This window comes from Rhinolophus sinicus, linkage group LG11 (assembly GCF_036562045.2).
Source record: "Rhinolophus sinicus isolate RSC01 linkage group LG11, ASM3656204v1, whole genome shotgun sequence".
In the NCBI taxonomy this organism is placed as follows: domain Eukaryota; kingdom Metazoa; phylum Chordata; class Mammalia; order Chiroptera; family Rhinolophidae; genus Rhinolophus; species Rhinolophus sinicus.
The window spans coordinates 40,652,680-40,669,666 of record NC_133760.1 but is presented as its reverse complement, the minus strand read 5'-3'; the positions used below and the strand labels follow the sequence as shown (position 1 = coordinate 40,669,666).

Here is a 16,987-nt window from a genome sequence, read left to right as displayed (position 1 = left end):
CGCAAGCCCACTCATGTGATTCTGCTTAGGGACACAGTTCCTTGTTATGTGAGTCTCTTGAGTTGTGCTGCTCACAGCGTAGCTTTCTTCCCCTAGAACAAGAGTGAGGGATCCGAGGGATAGCTAAAGCGCCCCCATGATAGAACCCAGTCTTTCTCTAACTTAGTCTTGAAAGTAACACCCTACCCCCTCTGCCCAAAGTAAGTTGCTAAATCAGCCTGTACTCACCGGGAGAGACTTACCCAAGGGCGTGACTCCTGGAGGTGGAGATCGCTGGGGCCGTCTTAGAGGTTATTGACCACACTGGTCCCCTTTTGCCCTTGTACAATCTCTTAACACAGCAGCCAGAGTGACGCTATTAAAACAGGTTGGAGCATGTTGCTCCTCTGCTCAGGACCCTCCAGAGGCACCGCTCACAGAGAGCAAGCCGCGGTCTTCACCACGACCTGAGTCCCTGCCGGGCGTGGTCTTGTTACCCCTCCAAGCTCATCTTGTACTGCTCTCCTCATTGCTCCTGTTGCTACAGACGCGTGAGCTCCTGACAGTTTCCTTGAACAAACCTGGCAGGCTTGCTGCTGCCTCAGGTCCTCTGTGCTTCATGTTGCTTCTGCCTAGAATGTTCTTCCCCTGAATAACTCTGTGGCTGTCTCCCTCACTTCCTTCAAATGTTAATCCAGTGCCATCTCCGTGAGGCCTTCCGAGGGCTTGATACCTGAAATCCAAACCAACCTCTCCATTCAGCACTGCCTGTATCCCCTTTTCTAGCTGTATTCTTATTAGCATTCCCTTCTCCCTACCATTGTATATGTTTTCTGTTTTTGTATTGCTTGTTGTCTGTGTCTCACATTAGAATATATTGATTGGTGGGGTGACCGGTTAGCTCAGCTGGTTAGAGCGTGGTGCTAACACCAAGGTTGCCGGTTCGATCCCCACATGGGCCACTGTGAGCTGTGCCGTCCTTTAAAAAAAAGAAAAAGAATATATTGATTGGTGGTAGTGCTAAGTTGAGGGTTTTCTCCTCTTGAGAATTAATTTTTTAAAAAGGCAAGGTATTTATAATTCAAGAATTAAAGTCCCCAGTCCCCGAAAGCCCATTCGTTCCCTTCCCCTTTTGCCTCCCCCAGAAGCAATCACTATTTTTACTTTCTTGTGTATATTTCCAGTGTTTCTTTATATGAATACAAGTACAGGAGACTATATATTCTTATCCCCCCCTCCTGCTTACATAAAAGTTAGCTCACTGTATGCTTTGTTCTGTATCTTTCTTTTTTCCCTTGACTTATCCTGGAGATCTTTCCTGAGAGGGATGTTGAGGCTGTACCTTGGGACCAGCAGAAAAAAGTGTCTTGCCTGATTAGTGATGTCTGTCCCCATGCCAGGGGTGCTATGGCTTGATTAGTGATGTCTGTCCCCATGCCAGGGGTGCTATGGCTTGATTAGTGATATCTGCCCTGTGCCAGGGCTGCTGCGGCTTGCCACACATTTACCACTCTGGTGTTGGGGAGAGAACAACCTGGGTTCAAATTCTAGCTTCATCACTGACTGGTTCTGAGACCTTGTCCACATTATTTAACCCTGTAGACCTTCAGTGTCCTCACTGTGAAGTGGATTATTGGGAAGATTAGTGATAATGTAAAGCATCTGATCCATCATGGCCATCTCTTACTACCATGTTTCCCTGAAAATAAGACCTACCCGGAAAATAAGCCCTAGCATGATTTTTCAGGATGACGTCCCCTGAACATAAGCCCTAATGCGTCTTTTGGAGCAAAACTTAGTGTAAGACCTGGTCTTATTTTCGGGGAAACATGGTATTGTTAGAAAGCAGTTTCAAATAATTTGGAGGTGCAGATTAAAAAATAACAATGTTAGACATTTCAAATACTGTTACCAATGCTTCCTGATAAGTCTTTTTCCTAGAAGTTGTTTCATGGCTAGCTAGCATTCTTTTCTCAAGAGAGCTAGGACAACGGAAGCTCAGAGAGACATGTAAAGTGCTGGTAAGAGCTAGGACTGCTTCTAGACCATTATTCTGTTGACGTCTGGGTCAAGGGTAGGTAGCTTGGAAGTTTGTCATGCCTGTGGGTTGACTTCACACATCCCATATCTACAAATTCACTCCTAATTTAAAAACTGGTTTTTCTATTAAATTAGCCCCAAAATAAGTAGATGCTGAAGTCATTTGTCTTCGGGAATTACTCCTTAAGGCCCCTGTTCCACATTTTTTAGACTCAAAGACTTCAAAGACTCAGATCAGAGTCTTTGGGAAAGAACTAATGGATGAAACCCTAGGCCAGCCTAATGTTTCTTTCTCAATTTCTTGTGAGTCTCGGCAGATAAATAGAACAGCTCATGATCTTATAAACTTCGTTTTTTAAAATGGTGTTAATAGGCTGTGGTCTGTATTGGGATTTAGAAGTAATTATAAGCTGCTAATGAGATGTTCTTTCTTGATTGTTCTTCTCTTAAAAATAGACTAGTCTACTTAGTAGATTCTTCTTCCTTGACCTCGAGTCCCCTTGGAAGGGAGTTACTGACACTTTTGCTGTTCTCTGTTGTGACATCTGGCAGAGTGGGTAGCTTTGCTATTAAAGATGGCAACTGAGGCAGATGGTTCTCCCTTCAGGTTATCCAGGGAATTACCATTTTCTGGACTGTTTCTTGTAGGTTTTGATGTTTGTTACTATTGTTTTGAGCTTTTTCCCTAAAGTATAACGTGTATACAGAAAAGTGCCCACATCGTAAGTATACAATTCAATGAATTATCCCCAAATGGAACACACCCAGAGAGAGAAACAGAACATCAGCAGCGCCCCCTGGTGTGCCTTTCCGGTCACTACCCCCTCACCACCTCCAGCAAGGGGAACCCCTGTTGTGACTTCTAACATCATAGATGAATTTTGCCTGTTTTTGAACTTTGTGTAAATGGAGTCATACAGTATGTACCCTTGTTTCTTCGTCAAATTCTGTATGTATAGCGTTGCATGTAGTTGAGGGCCATTCATTCTGATGGCTGGACAGTATAACCAAGCTGTTTTTCCATTCTGGTTTTAATGGCCATTTGGATAGTTTCCAGTGCTTGGCTTTTATAAATAGTGCTGTTGTGAATATTCTTGTATGTGTCTTTTGGTGAACATCTGTTAGGTATACCTGAGCGGGGACTTGCTGGGTCAGAGGACATGTATATGTTCAGCTTTAGTAGGTTCTGCCAAATCTGTTTCCAGAAAGGTTGTATCGATGTACCCGCCCACCTCCAGGATATGGGAATTCCATTTGTTCCACATCCTTGCCACACTTGGTATTTTTTGTCATTTTTAATTTAACCGTTCTGATGGATGTATGGAACGATGTGTTTTTACAGGCTTTTCCATAAAATTTTCTTCAAAATGATGGAAAGATGATATTGTCTCCACGTGAGCAGGCACTTTCTCTACCTTCTTTCCAGGAAACCGCATAGTGTGAAGGCCAGAGACGGCTTTGGAATTCACAGGCCTAGGTCCCCGGGCCTGGGTTTCCTCACTGTAAAAGGTCTCTTAGAAGAACTGTTGCGAGGACTGTAGAATGTGTAAAGTGCCCAGCTCCGTGGTGGCACAGACAGCACATTCAGCATGTCTTAGCAGTATTTATGGTGAGCTACACACCAAATATTGTCATTTTCTTAAGCATCTGTCCCTTTGTAAGTATTTGTTGTTAGGACTAAGGTTGTTGGAATCCAAAGAGTCATTAGTTAGGGAGGAGGCTTCCAGTCATTTTGAACTGAACTTCCATTTGAAGGAGAATGTCCAAATTCGGATAATTTAATATAAAGACAGGCTGGAGCCTGTTTTGTGTGTGTGTGTGTGTGTGTGTGTGTGTGTGTTTAAAGCAAAAATGAACTAGCTTATGGTGGTTCCTGAAACATTTTTCCCCCAAGCCTACTGGTAATAGAAAAGCAGCGACACATTGGTAATATCTGTTCCTGACAAGTTTTAATAAAGGAAACAATGCTTCAGTAGCATAAATTCAATTTGGGAAATTAATTTCCTTAGGATATCATTGAAGAAAGAGGTATAATTTTTAAAGGAAGGAAGGAGTTGAAAGTTTGCTAATAACTTCTCAAGTTGTGGGCTGAATAAAAATGATGTGCTTTAAAGCAAGAAAGAGACTCTTGGCTAAGAAGCTGCATGCTTTCATCTCCGCATCTGGTCAGTGTGAGGAAGCCCAGTGGCCGTGCTCGCGTGACAGCACGTGGGGTTTGAGCAGTGTTGGGAATGGTTGATACATATCTTCATCAACTTTTAAAACAGCATTGAAAAGTTATCCAACCTCAATGTAGTCTCGTGCCTGTGTTGGTATTAGACATAGTCAGTGGATGGTCCTTTGACGTATTGTCTGGAAAATCACTTAGCCTGTCTCTCGAGCCTGTAGCTTGCGAGGCCAAGTTGTAGCTTACTAATTATAGATAATGATGGCAACTGCATTGAACATAGTCTCTGCATTTGCTAACTGACTTAATAACATATTTCATCAATTCCCAGTCACATATCTTTTCTACATTTCAACGTTTCTGAAATCAGGATATGTCTTAAATTCAGTGGTGTGTCGTTGTTTAATTGACAGCGTTTTTTGTTCCTACATAAAAAACAATTTGTCTTGCAATAGGTGGTGTATTACATTTAATGGAAGACACTAAAATATAGACCGACAGTTTGAATTTGAAAACCCCAGACTCGATGATTCCATACGGATGTGTTTATTTTACGGCTCCCTGGTAGTTTCCTAGGGGGTAAATTTTGTTTCACTTACTGGAGTTTGAGTTGGATTTCAAGGATAGAAAGTGCTCTGCTGGTCTTTCAAAAAAGTTTAAAAACCCCAACTCAGCAGGTCCTTCATTTTAACATCTTGATGTGTCCTCCAGAAGCACTTCCTTGCACAGTGTTCTGATGGGGGCGGTGTATAGACCCACTTAGGAAAACTCTCACTCTCCTCCATGCCCACCCAAACATAACTGTGACAGTGGTGCATCCTGTCCTTCCAGCTCCGTCTTAGGTCCTTATGGGCACACTTAGACATACATGTCCATCTGATCAGTTTAGTGTAAGTTAGTCCATGTAGGTGTCTGTCGTTCCCTAGTGGCTGTAATAGGTTTCATTGTATAAGTGGCCCAAGTTTACTTTTCATTTCATCCATGAGTAACAAGCCTCCAGGAAAGTGAGATGTCATTGCCCGAGGTCACACAGTTGGGTTGCATTTAGAACCTGGGTCTTCTGGTCCCAACTTGGTGTTGTTTTCTAGTAGTACTGGGTTTCTGTGTCCAGACTTTGTAGCCAACTATTGTACATTAATCACGTTGGTTCCATTTTTGCTTACATAAAGCCAAAACATTCCACTTGGAAGTGCAAAACTCCTTTTCTTCTATAGTCTCGTCATGTTTTCTTTTCACTGTGTGCTTATCTTGCTAGGTGTGCTAGTTCCCCTCTTTTCTCCCTGACTAGAATGTGTCTTCCCTGGGGAACGAGTTTTATTCATCCATGGATATGCCTTGTACAAAAGTCAGTTCGCGATTCCCTCCTGCCACTCTCCAACCACATCCTGCCTGTTGTGAAATGCTCTCTTGGAATGACTGTTTGGGGAACACAGTGTACTCTGAGAAAACCCTTCTCGTGGCTGTGCTCCCAGAGGTGGCTGTCTCTCCACCTATCGCCAGTCTCCTGCGTGAGCCCCTTGTTGTCTTTTGTGGCCAGGCCTCTCACCTCCCCTGCCTTTCTGATCTCCCCACTAGGGTTCAGTCTGGCCCCAGTGCAGAGAAGCCCCGAGGTTTGAGGAGTTTGAAATGTTATTCCCACACAGCACACTGGTGTCTACTTTCCCAGCCCTCAAGCAGCGCCTGGCTTTGAAATCGTGATGAACGTTTGCTGGTTCCTGTGCTCTGGAATGTGCACGTACACATCCTGTTGATGGATCATTGACCTTATGTGTGGTGAAGTAGAGGCTTGGCCAAGGGCAAATGAAGGAAAGGTACTTTTGAAAACAAGAGCATTAAGCAAAATTAATTTAAATGGAAATTTGAAACCTGAAAACCAACTACTTTTTAAATGGATAGTTTTAAAAATTAGGGTTTTAGTACTGGAAAATATTTCTCAAGGCTGTTTGTGTATACTTAGCTGAAACAACTGTGCCCTTGCAGAAATGTTTTAGTGCTGTTGCCCTTTTCATCCCCCATTTATATTTATTGTCCCTAGTTATGTTACTGGAATTAACAAGCTTAGTGCTCTGTTCTTTAGAAAGACTTTGGGACCATCAGCTTTCAGATGGTTAGTTCTGTTCCAGAAAAGTGGCTGTCTTATAGAATAACCCTCAACCCTGTGTTACTGGGAGGGCTCAGAGTCAGTCCAGATGCAGAAAATGAGCCGGAGGGAGTTCTGTTCATACAAGGAGTGTGTGTTCATTGTCAAAAAATGAGAGGAGAATTTCCAGCCAGCACAAAGTAAACTATATTAGGTTCTGTTTCTCTCGTGTCCATATCTATCCATTGTCCAGTACCGGATTTATTCCTATCTTCATCGTGGTTGTGTATTTTTTGGTTAAAAAGTGATAACATCTTGCGTTTACCGGCCGGGTGTTGGGCACTGTGCTGAGCGCTTTCTACTTACTCCTCCCAACAGTGTTGTGAGATAAGTACCGTTCTTCTCCCCACTTAATCGTCACCACACACCTGTGAGATGGACCCCATCACTGCCCCTGTTTTACAGCTAGAGAAACGGGGGCTCAAAGGAAGCAGGAGACGCAATCAAGGTCACGCCGCTAGTGAGTGGTGGGGCCAGGATTCCTACCCACTGCCCTCTCTTGTTCTTGCATGGCTGTCCTTGGAATGTTGCCCTCGGCTGCCCTGGCAGGCAGGCAGTGTGATTCCGACTTTGGATTAAAACCATGGCTCCACTGCTTCCTATTGGAATGACCTTGGGCAAGTTACTTCCTGTGTGCTTTGCTGTCTTCATCTGTAAAACTGATATAATAAAAGTACATATCTCAGAGGGTTGTGGAGGTAATACACAGACATCAAGACAGTGCTTAGCATAAAGTAGGTGCTCAGTAAGTATAGCTGTTGTTATTGTAACCCGGTGGTTTTCAGGAAGTCAGTGTTTCCGAGAGAAATGACCATTGGGTATATATTTAATGCCATATGCCAGACTGACAGGTGGCAGAGGGTAGAGGTGAGAGGTAGGGGTTTAAAATGGCCATTGGTCAGCCAGCCAGTAGCGTCTACCATGGTCAGTAAAGTGTTTGAAGCTTTTTAATACCAGTGATTGCAGACAGAGCTGAGGAGGACCGCTCGAAATTGTCTGAGACAGTTCCCTTCATTCAACTGGTGGGAACCCGGAAGTTCTAAGAGACTGTGCCAGACCCCAAAGCCAGGGAGGAAATGGCCCTCCTGGAACCCGGGGGTCCTGACAATCCAGTTCATTCTCTAGAACCTGAGGGTTTATAACCCCCCTTTCTGCCTCCTGCCGTTCTCCGTCTCTTGCCTACTCCCAGGGCTTGCTCACACTAGTAGTCCTTTACGAGCTGTGGTAGTGCTAGGAAGTTTTGCTGCTATCTCCCATTGGTGTCCAGGAATCCTATTTTACACTGCTTTCTTTGGGATTTTAAAGAATAGAGCATTGGTTTTTTTGTTTTTTATTTTTATGAGAGAAGTTTAAAGAATTTGATCTCTGCTACAGCACAGTACAAACTAATGTATTGGAAATTTAAGAATATACCTATAGAATATACCTAATTTGGTTCCATATTTGTTTACAGTAAGAAATAAGCTTAGCTAAAGATTAACTCTAGTCTTTCTAAAAAGAGACTAGTAAACTTTTCCATACGGTTGTCCCTAACTCTCCCCGTTAGACAGTAAGCTCTTTGGGGACAGGCTCTATGGGTGACTTACTGTCATCCCTTTGGGGGTGAATGTGCACACAGCTATGCACATGGCAGGTGGGCACTTAGCGAATGTTTACTGAATGAATGAATGGCGGCCTGACTTAGACTCGCTTCACAGCTTCAGATGCAGAAAATTAATCAGCAGCTGTTGTCTTAGTGTGGACTCCAGACTAGAAATGTCTGAATCCTGGTACTCTGACCCTATAAACTCCATTCCCTCAGCTGTCTGATATGATTGATGGAAACAGGAGGCCCACACGTAAAGACCACAGCCTCACTGGTGTGAGGCCATGGAGAGGGACAGTGTGCTGGAGGGGGGCTTGGATTGAAACCGAATGTTGGGAAAATGTGCCTGTCTAGAAATGGTCATTGAGATACCCTTACAGTCTATCCAGCCTCTTGTTATTTTTGAGTTAATTGAGTCCCATTATCTCGGCGTCCTGAGTTCATGGTAAGAGAGTTGCTTTCTGTTGAAACTCCTAAAATCATCATTTTGAAGGAGTCTGGCTATGGCTAGGAAACAGACTCCTCACAGCTTTTAAAGAGAAACCTATTTTTATATGATTTTTTTTCTTTCCGTGACAGAATGCTGATCTTAACCAAGTCTCATTGTGTCTTTATCTACAGCCAAGTTACATCAGTGATGTGGGACCCCCTGGTCGAAGCTCTCTGGATAGCATTGAGATGGCCTATGCCCGGCAGGTGAGCGTGCTCTGGAGGAAGATCGAATCCAGGAAAATCCTGCATGAGCCCTCTGGGGAGTAAAAGAGAACAAAGCCTTCATGTGAAAGGCAAACCCTGAAAGCAAGTTGGGTTTTCATTCAGAGGGCTGGTTAATATTTTACCGTCTAGGTCACTGGAGAATTCCATCAAATTGGCTAATAGAATGACTCAGATTTGATTCAGGGAAATTGAAATCTGCCCTCTGCACTGACCAAGGCGTCTCATTTTGCATCTGGCAGTAATAGCCCAGGTACAGTAAAGCCTTGAGTAACTGCCCTGTTTAGCAAATGGAGTTTTGTATTAACTGAATTACCTTGTAGGCTGATGTTATTATCAGAAATGCTTCTTCACCCCTTGTTGTTGAGAGAAGTTTTCTAAATGTTTTTCTGCCTTGATAAGTATGGTGCGCTTACCACTGCCGAATGTTGTTGTCCTGGAGAAGCGCCTGAAATGTGGGGGAACCTGGTCCCAGCTGTGTATCGTGACCAGTCGTATGGGAGTAGATTGAGGAGCTTCCTGGTAAACACAGGGCCACACTGAGGACAGTAAATACCTGCAGGACAGTACATACCTGCAGGACAGAAACTGCCCTGAGGACAGTACATACCTGGCACTGCCTTAGAAGAAAGCAGTGTTGGCCACCTGTGTGTTTATTCTAATTTGCCCTTTCCCCACACAAAGTATCAAAAAGGGAAAACGATCTTGTTTTTGAATTGAGGGTGGCGTGCTTCCATCCTTCTTGCACCCCTTGTTGAGAAGAATTTTCTGAATCCTTTTTATTTTTTAAGTCTCCATCAGCGTGCCATCGCCACTTCTAACTAGGCAGCCGAAGCCAGCCGCCTCAGCTTCCCGCACATGAGTCCCCCTCCTTCTAAATCCCTCTTGTTTTACCACTGGGCCCTCTTTTATTTTCTGCTCCAATTTTTAGATCTCTCCCCCATTACATCTCCATCTTCTAAATTTTACCTTCATTGTATGGCTGACTTCTTCCATTGCTACAGCCACCACCAGAGTTTACGTGTAATGAAATTATAATCTTCTGAGGAGGAAAACTACGTATCTCCTGTATCTGTGGAGACTAAAACTTCTTAAAACTGGTATTTTCAACTTAGCACTCGGATAGCATCACGTCGCGTCGCTGTTACATGGCTGTCCCTCCAGGGGAGAGGAATCTTACTATCCCAGGTTGAGCACTGTACCTTGCAAAGGGAAAGCCCCCAGTGAATGCTTGCTAAGTGAGTAAACTCCACCGTGTAGTTTAAAAAGCATTTGATTTCATCTTGATAACACCCCAGAGCTTACATGATAGTACCTCCCATTGGAAGTAGAGGGAAGTGAGGTTCGGCGGGGTCCTAGCTTGTCTGATGTCACCACCTTGTTCGGTCCCAGGTAGAGCATGGACTTTGGGCGCAAAGAGGAGGATTTAGTAGTTTTTCCCATCATGATTTTAGTCCTTCAAAAGTAAAATTCACAGTAATAGTGGTTTTTCCATAGCAGAAACACCACGTAGTTCCTTTTTCTTGAGAGCCTTTTCCTAAGGAGCAAGTGGGTACACCAGACGTGCATCAGCTGCTGTTCTCACGCGGAGGGCTGCCCCTGGCACTCCTTACTCAGTCCGCAAGCGCTGTACCCGGGGCCATTCAGTCCTGCTAGAGAGATTACTAGACTTGGCCTCGGGTTCTCAGGGAGCAGCAGTGGGGGTTCTTCCATTGTCCCAGCTTCCCCTTTGGTCCTTGCTCATTGGGACTGAGGGTCTGCAGGGCGCAGAGGCCCGGGATGGCCTGTGGTACTTCCCCCAGGACCACCCTGCGCCCGTTCAGGTGTGAGGAAGGCCAGGCAGCAGTTAACTTTGGTGTGTGTTGATGCTGCTGCCCAAAGCTCCAACGCAGAGCTGGCCTTGCCCTCCGGCTGTGTGGACAGCTGAGCCACTCTGAGGAGCGAGGAAAGGTTGGTGAAGCTTTGCTGACCACTGGGCAGAAGCTGGCTTCCAAACTGCTTTGAGAGGTTTTAAAAAGAGATGAAAATAGAAGTTGTGCCATTTACTTTGCTTTCATGATTTCAGATTTATATCTATAACGAGAAGATTGTAAACGGGCACCTGCAGCCTAACCTCGTGGACCTCTGTGCTTCCGTCGCAGAGCTGGACGATAAGGTAGCGCCTGGAGCTAACCCAAGGGAAAATGCGGTCCGCTGTTCAGATGGGATTAGCTTGCTCGGCAGAGATGTGCTGAAGAGACACTCTGTTCCACAGAATTTAAAAAAAATGTTAGCTGTCCTTCAGAGTATTATTATAAATAATTTTGGCACCCCAAAATTATTTTTGATAATTATGCTATGTATGTATTTTTAATGCATCTTCAGACGGCTCAGCCAGAATCAATTAATAGTCATGAGAGTTCTTGAGCTGTATTTGCTTTGAAGTCCTGTCAGGCTCCAACTTTTCCCTCATCGGTTTCCCTCCTTACACAGACTAACAGGCTCTTTAACGAGAGCTGAATCGTAAAGGTTATGTGGTTTCCCCTCTGGTGAGCCCCTTGAGCTTGATTCAGGTGGGGTCTGAACGAGCATTCTTCATATGCCACTGGTTCCGTTCCTCTCTGACTCCCCATCTTTATTCCTGTCACTCAATTCTTATCCTTGGCCAGTTTTCTCCCCTTGGGGTGGGGTGGGAGAGTGGATAGATGGATTGGTAGGTGGCCAGGAGAAGGGGAGAAGGAAGGAAGGATATAATGGAAGCAAGCACTCGTATGTAGATTTATTTTTTCGTCTTCAAAAATACAACTTTTTTTTTTAATAGTAAAATATAAGGCAATACAAACAGATCTAAAGAAGAAAATAAGCATCACCTACTATCTCACCACCTAGAGAGAGTTACATTTGGGTGGGTATTCTACAGTTTTAATTTTTGAGAGAGACAATGAAAACATGATCTTTTCCTTTGGAAAAGGGGTAAACCTGCTTTTCTCTAATCAGTGCTGTCTTCCAAGGATTCTTAACGTTAGAATATTGCCCAAGTTTCAGGAACACATTTTTAAGGAGAGATTTACAGCCAGAATTCTGGGGCGAGGGAGTCCCAGCTGTGTGCTGGTAACACAAAGGAGAGAACGCCCGTTCTTAGAGGCCGTCATGGGAGGCGTCTTTTGAGGGGAGTGAGTGGGAAGGAACATGGAAAGCTGTGACACTCCCAAAATGGGGTAAGAGCCGTGGCCCCTGGAGAGTCTCTGGGTGGACAAAACCTATATTATTTAGGTTAAGCTCTTATTTTAAGCCTTAAAAAAACTCAAATGACCTTGTAAGGACTGAAATGCAGCTGCTTGAGTTTAAACTCCTAGAGCGTTGGACGATTATAAATGTATTCCCTCTCTTGTAAGGGATAACCCACTGAGATTCACTGTTCTTGTTACTTTTATGTGGTCTTAATTAAGTGGGTGGTTATGTCAGACCCGGAATAGTAATTGATCTGAAAAGGAGCTCGGGACGGGGGTGCTTGTTGGAAGGTAGAAGCCTCGCAGCTGGCCGGGCAGAGGTGTATCTTCTGTGCTGGGCGTAAGCCTGAGGGCCTCAGACAGGAGACATGAACCTCCTCCCCCTGCCCTCCGGCCCGCCTTTGGGGTGAGTGCCGCGAAGAGCCAAACAGTCTCTCCAGCCCGATGGCATTGTCACGTGTCATCTCCTTTATGTGCAGAACATCTCTGACATGTGGACCATGGTCAAACAAATGACGGACGTGTTGCTGGCACCGGCGACGGACGCCCTGAAGAGCCGCAGCAGCGTGGAGGTGCGCATGGAGTTCGTCAGGCAGGCCTTGGGCTACCTGGAGCAGAGGTAAGGCGGCTGCAGCCCCGTGCCCAGAGCCAGCCGTTTCTCAGGTTTCAGGGGTCCTCGAGCCAAGTGCTCTGTAGCTGGCATAATTGAAACAAGGGTGAGCAAGTCTGAGAGGTGTCATCCTGTTCCCGGAAGCACTTCTCTACCAGGACTAGTTGTGCAGCGATGTAAAATCATGGGACGTGGGAGCACTGTTGGACTTTCTCTTTCTCCGCTCTCTGTCCCTCATTACGGACACATGATTTTTAGGCCACAGGGCCTGGTCAGGGTCCTGAACCCAGTGACGTTCAGCTGTCACTCCTTAGGCTGTTTGTTTTCTGTCATCATTTTTTCACACCCGGCAGTATCGCCACCTTCAAACCTTAGGACAGCCCGTGCACCTTTATTTTCCTGTGGCTTTACTCCGTTAATCCCCGTGCGACCGGATCCTTCCCAGCTGCTAATGCCTGTGATTTGTGCCTCAGCTTCTTTGCCACACCCTCACTAATTGGACTCGGTCACTGAGGGGATGTGGCTCTGCCCTAACTATTGTCCCCTTTGTTGGTGGGACCCGTGCCATTCCCCCTGCCTGTGGACACTCCTTCCAGCTCTGAATTGGCCAGCAGGGGTTGTCATGAGTGTGCAACGGACCCTCTTTATTTCAGAGACAGGGTGCTGGGCTGCTCTGCTGGCTCGAGAAGAAAAGCCGAGTTGAATACACTGGCTAAATTGCAGCTCTTTGCCACCGAGCCTGTACAGCTGCCAGTGGCCTTGCAGTGTGGTCGCCCTTTATCCACAAAGTAATGCTTCATTAGGAAGTCATAAGATTTCCTTGTGTGCAACTGAGGTGATTCAGAGAATAGGTTTTTATACAGTTTTTATACTGTATTAATTATGCAATAGCTACATGAGATGAATACCATCAAACATTAAACTCACTAGCCTCCGTTCCCTTGTTAAGAGAAATCTGGAACTCCAAATGGTTATTTATCCCTTCTGGCATAGGCACAAAGAGTTTATAGAATCTGTCATTAGGCTTTGGCTACATTTTTGTAACGTAAGTTTTGAGTGTACTGATCTTCAGCCATAAAGAACCTATTGTCTGTAGTAGTATGTATTTGCTAAAAACCAGCAAATTAGGAATCAGAATTTCTTACAGTATGTAATAACCTTTAGGAATTTTTTAAATGGGTTTACATATGATTGCTCATGACTGCTTTTTCCTTAATAAACCCAATCCTTAACATTGGTGCTGAACTTCAGGATACCAGGCGGCATGCCTTGGTTTCATATCATTTTGTATCAAGAAATGGTAAGCCATTCCATGTCTTTGATTATTCTTTTCATTTAGTTTTTTAGGGTTATTTTAGAATTATTGTCCCATTGATTCCTTTAGCAGCACTTGGAGCTACTTGGGAGTTTCCTGTCCACAATTATTGTAACCTTACTTTCTTTTTCACACTAGTGGCATTTGTTTTAAGGATTCATCGTCACATTTTGATAAACGGAATATTTTAGAATAATTATACTCACTTTTATTTTTGCTGATGCTAATCTACCAACAGTGGGGTGTGGGGAGATGGACCAAATGGGTGAAGGGAGTCAAAAGGTACAAACTTCCAGTTATAAAATAAAAAAATCATGGGGAAGTAATGTACAGCATAGTGACTATAGTTCATAATACTGTCTGCATATGTGAAAGTTGCTAAGAGAGTAAATCTTAAAAGTTCTCATCACAAGAAAAAAAAATTCTATAACTGTGTGGTGATGGATGTTAGTCTTATTGTGGTGATCATTTCACAATATATACAAATACAAAACTACTATGTTGTACACCTGAAACTAGCATATGTTGTGTGTCAATTATACCTCAATTAAAAAAAAAATGGGGGCCGGCCTGGTGGCTCAGGCAGTTGGAGCTCTGTGCTCCTAACTCCGCAGGCTGCCAGTTCAATTCCCACATGGGCCAGTGGGCTCTCAACCACAAGGTTACCGGTTCAATTCCTTGAGTCCCACAAGGGATGGTGGGCTTCGACCCCTGCAATTAAGATTGAACACGGCACCTTGAACTGAGCTGCCGCTGAGCTCCCGAATAGCTCAGTTGGTTGGAGTGCAGGCTCTCAACCACAAGGTTGCCAGTTCGATCCCTCGAATACCGCAAAGGATGGTGGGCTGCACCCCCTGCAAATAGCAATGGCAACTGGACCTGGAGCTGAGCTGCACCCTCCACAACTAAGATTGAAAAGACAACAACTTGAAGCTGAACGGCACCCTCCACAACTAAGATTGAAAGGACAACAACTTGACTTGGAAAAAAGTCCTGGAAGTACATACTGTTCCCCAATAAAGTCCTGTTCCCCTTGCCCAATAAAAAAAAAAAAAAAAGATTTGAATATGGGTTATATTTTAGATAATAACAATATATTAATATTGAATTTCTTGATCTCATAACGGTATTGAGGTTAGGTAGGAGAATGTCCTAGTTCCTAGGAGATATATGGTGAATTGAAGTATTTACAGATGAAGTAGCCACTGCTTTCTATATTTCTGATAACGTTTTAAAAGCATTTAGAAAAAGTATGTATGTATATTATGTATATAGATATCTACTGTATACATACATATATGTAAATACACATTTACATATGTGTATGTGTATATATATATATATATATATATATATATATATATATATATAAAATGAGAAAAAACATGCACACATATGTTAACAATTGGTGAATCTAGGTAAAGGGTATATGAGCATTTATTGCACTACCATCCTTTTAATTTTTTGTAGGTGGAAATTTTCCCAAAGGAAAAGTTTAAAAAGTGCCCAATATCACAGTTAGGCTGTGAGTTGGAACAATTATTATTCTGCACATTAGCTCTTATGCATTTGAAGTCCACAGTTATGCTCCTCCAGGGGTTTTTTTTTGAGTCTCCACAGTGATGAGAAATCTTTACAGTGACCCACAATGAATAAATGATGCAGTTTGCTTCGTTAAGCATGTGCTGTTTCCTGTTCTGTGTCAGGTTGGAAGCCCAGGTCCTGCCCTGCAGAGGTCACAGTCTAATGTCATGGATATGGACAGCTATATGCGTAATATGTATTTTCAACCTCCCTTGTTTTTTTCTTTTAAATTTTTCCAGTTATAAGAATTATACCCTTGTGACTGTCTTTGGAAATTTGCATCAAGCCCAGCTGGGTGGGGTGCCTGGGACTTACCAGTTGGTTCGAAGTTTCCTGAACATTAAACTTCCAGCTCCCTTGCCTGGACTGCAGGTATTGGCAACTTTCTCTGTGTGATCAGTTATACCCCCAGAGTTTTCAGTTAAATTGAGGTTATGTGTAGAAATTGCTGTATGAAAAAGAGACCAGAGAGGGCGAGAAGAGAAGTGGGAGACTTTGGGAGGCACGTAGTGCAGGAGTCCAGCGGCTGCTTGCTCAGCTCAGGGTGGAGGATGGCGGGGTGTGGGGAGGGATGTCCTTGGGTCCTAGATGTGTTTTGAAAGTAGAGCCAATAGGACTAGTTGAAGAACTTGGATGTGGGTATTAGAGGCAGAGTTAGGGATGTGACTTCTGAGGTTGTTGGCTCTAACGGCTAGAAGAATGGAGTTGGGTATGGTTCCTAGGATGTGGCCTCTCTTCTCAGCTCACAGTCCAGTTGGGGAATTGCCTTGCAGTCATTTATCATACTGTGTGCAAAGCGTTCCATGGGAGCTTTGTACCAAGGCTAGTGGGCTACACAGGAGGCTGGCATCATAAAGATGGTGAGGTTCACACTTGTGCTTGAAAAACAGGGGCTCCCCAGCCTGAGGGCTTGGAAAAGGGTATTCCAGGAGGAGGGAACAGCATGGAAGCAGGAGAGTATCTGGTGTGTTGGGTATGTGGTAGGGCTTGGCAAGCTTGGGCCAGCTGGTGAAGGCCTTGAGTGTCAGGCTGAGTGAGCACTTTGGATGTAAACAGTTCAAAGGGGGTTAAGTGGGGAAGTGACACAATCAGATCTGAGTTTTAGAAAGAGTCCTGCCAGGGGAAGGGTGAAGGGGCCAGAAAGGAGGTCCCTGGTTCACTTCTCTGGAGGAGCTGAACAAAAGCAGAGAGAGAAGAGTAACCACCGCCTGCTACGCAGTTGGTGACAAAGCCAGATTTAGGATAGATAAGCTCTGGTCCTGGGAGAGTGGAAACAGAACTGCCTTCTGGGATCCCCAGCACCTAGCACAGTGTCTGAAACACAGACATTCGGTAAGTGGGTGAATGAACAATGAAAGAAGGAATGAAAATGCCAGTATCCATTTGGCTAATCATTAGTAGTTAGCACTTTATACACATGAGTATGATAATGATGGTCTCTTATTGGTCAGTGAATGTCTTTAGCCCTTGCTTTGTGGAGGTTGCAGGACTGCATGTCTGTGTATTATGGAGGAACACGTTATGTGGTTACTGCAGGCTACTGGGCTTCCATGGAGAAACCACAGGCTGGTTTCAGGTGGGACACATAGTGCTTTGGAGGAAAAGCCAGATCGCCACTTACCAGCTTACCTCGAACAAATTACT

The 16,987-nt window shown here is 44.4% G+C and overlaps 1 protein-coding gene across 8 annotated transcripts in view; it reads left to right on the top strand.

The window, feature by feature from the left end:
- NUP93 (nucleoporin 93) overlaps nucleotides 1-16,987 on the top strand; it is a 90,665-nt gene that overhangs the window by 61,028 nt on the left and 12,650 nt on the right. For 7 of the 8 annotated variants that reach the window (XM_019754041.2, XM_019754069.2, XM_019754060.2 and 4 more), the window contains 4 exons: nucleotides 8,533-8,607; nucleotides 10,691-10,780; nucleotides 12,314-12,453; nucleotides 15,583-15,715. In XM_019754041.2, the coding sequence (XP_019609600.2) occupies nucleotides 8,533-8,607; nucleotides 10,691-10,780; nucleotides 12,314-12,453; nucleotides 15,583-15,715 (438 nt within the window). Of the gene's footprint in view, nucleotides 1-5,835; nucleotides 5,998-8,532; nucleotides 8,608-10,690; nucleotides 10,781-12,313; nucleotides 12,454-15,582; nucleotides 15,716-16,987 lie in introns of those variants that run through there. The other variant, XM_019754094.2, reaches the window with a different exon arrangement.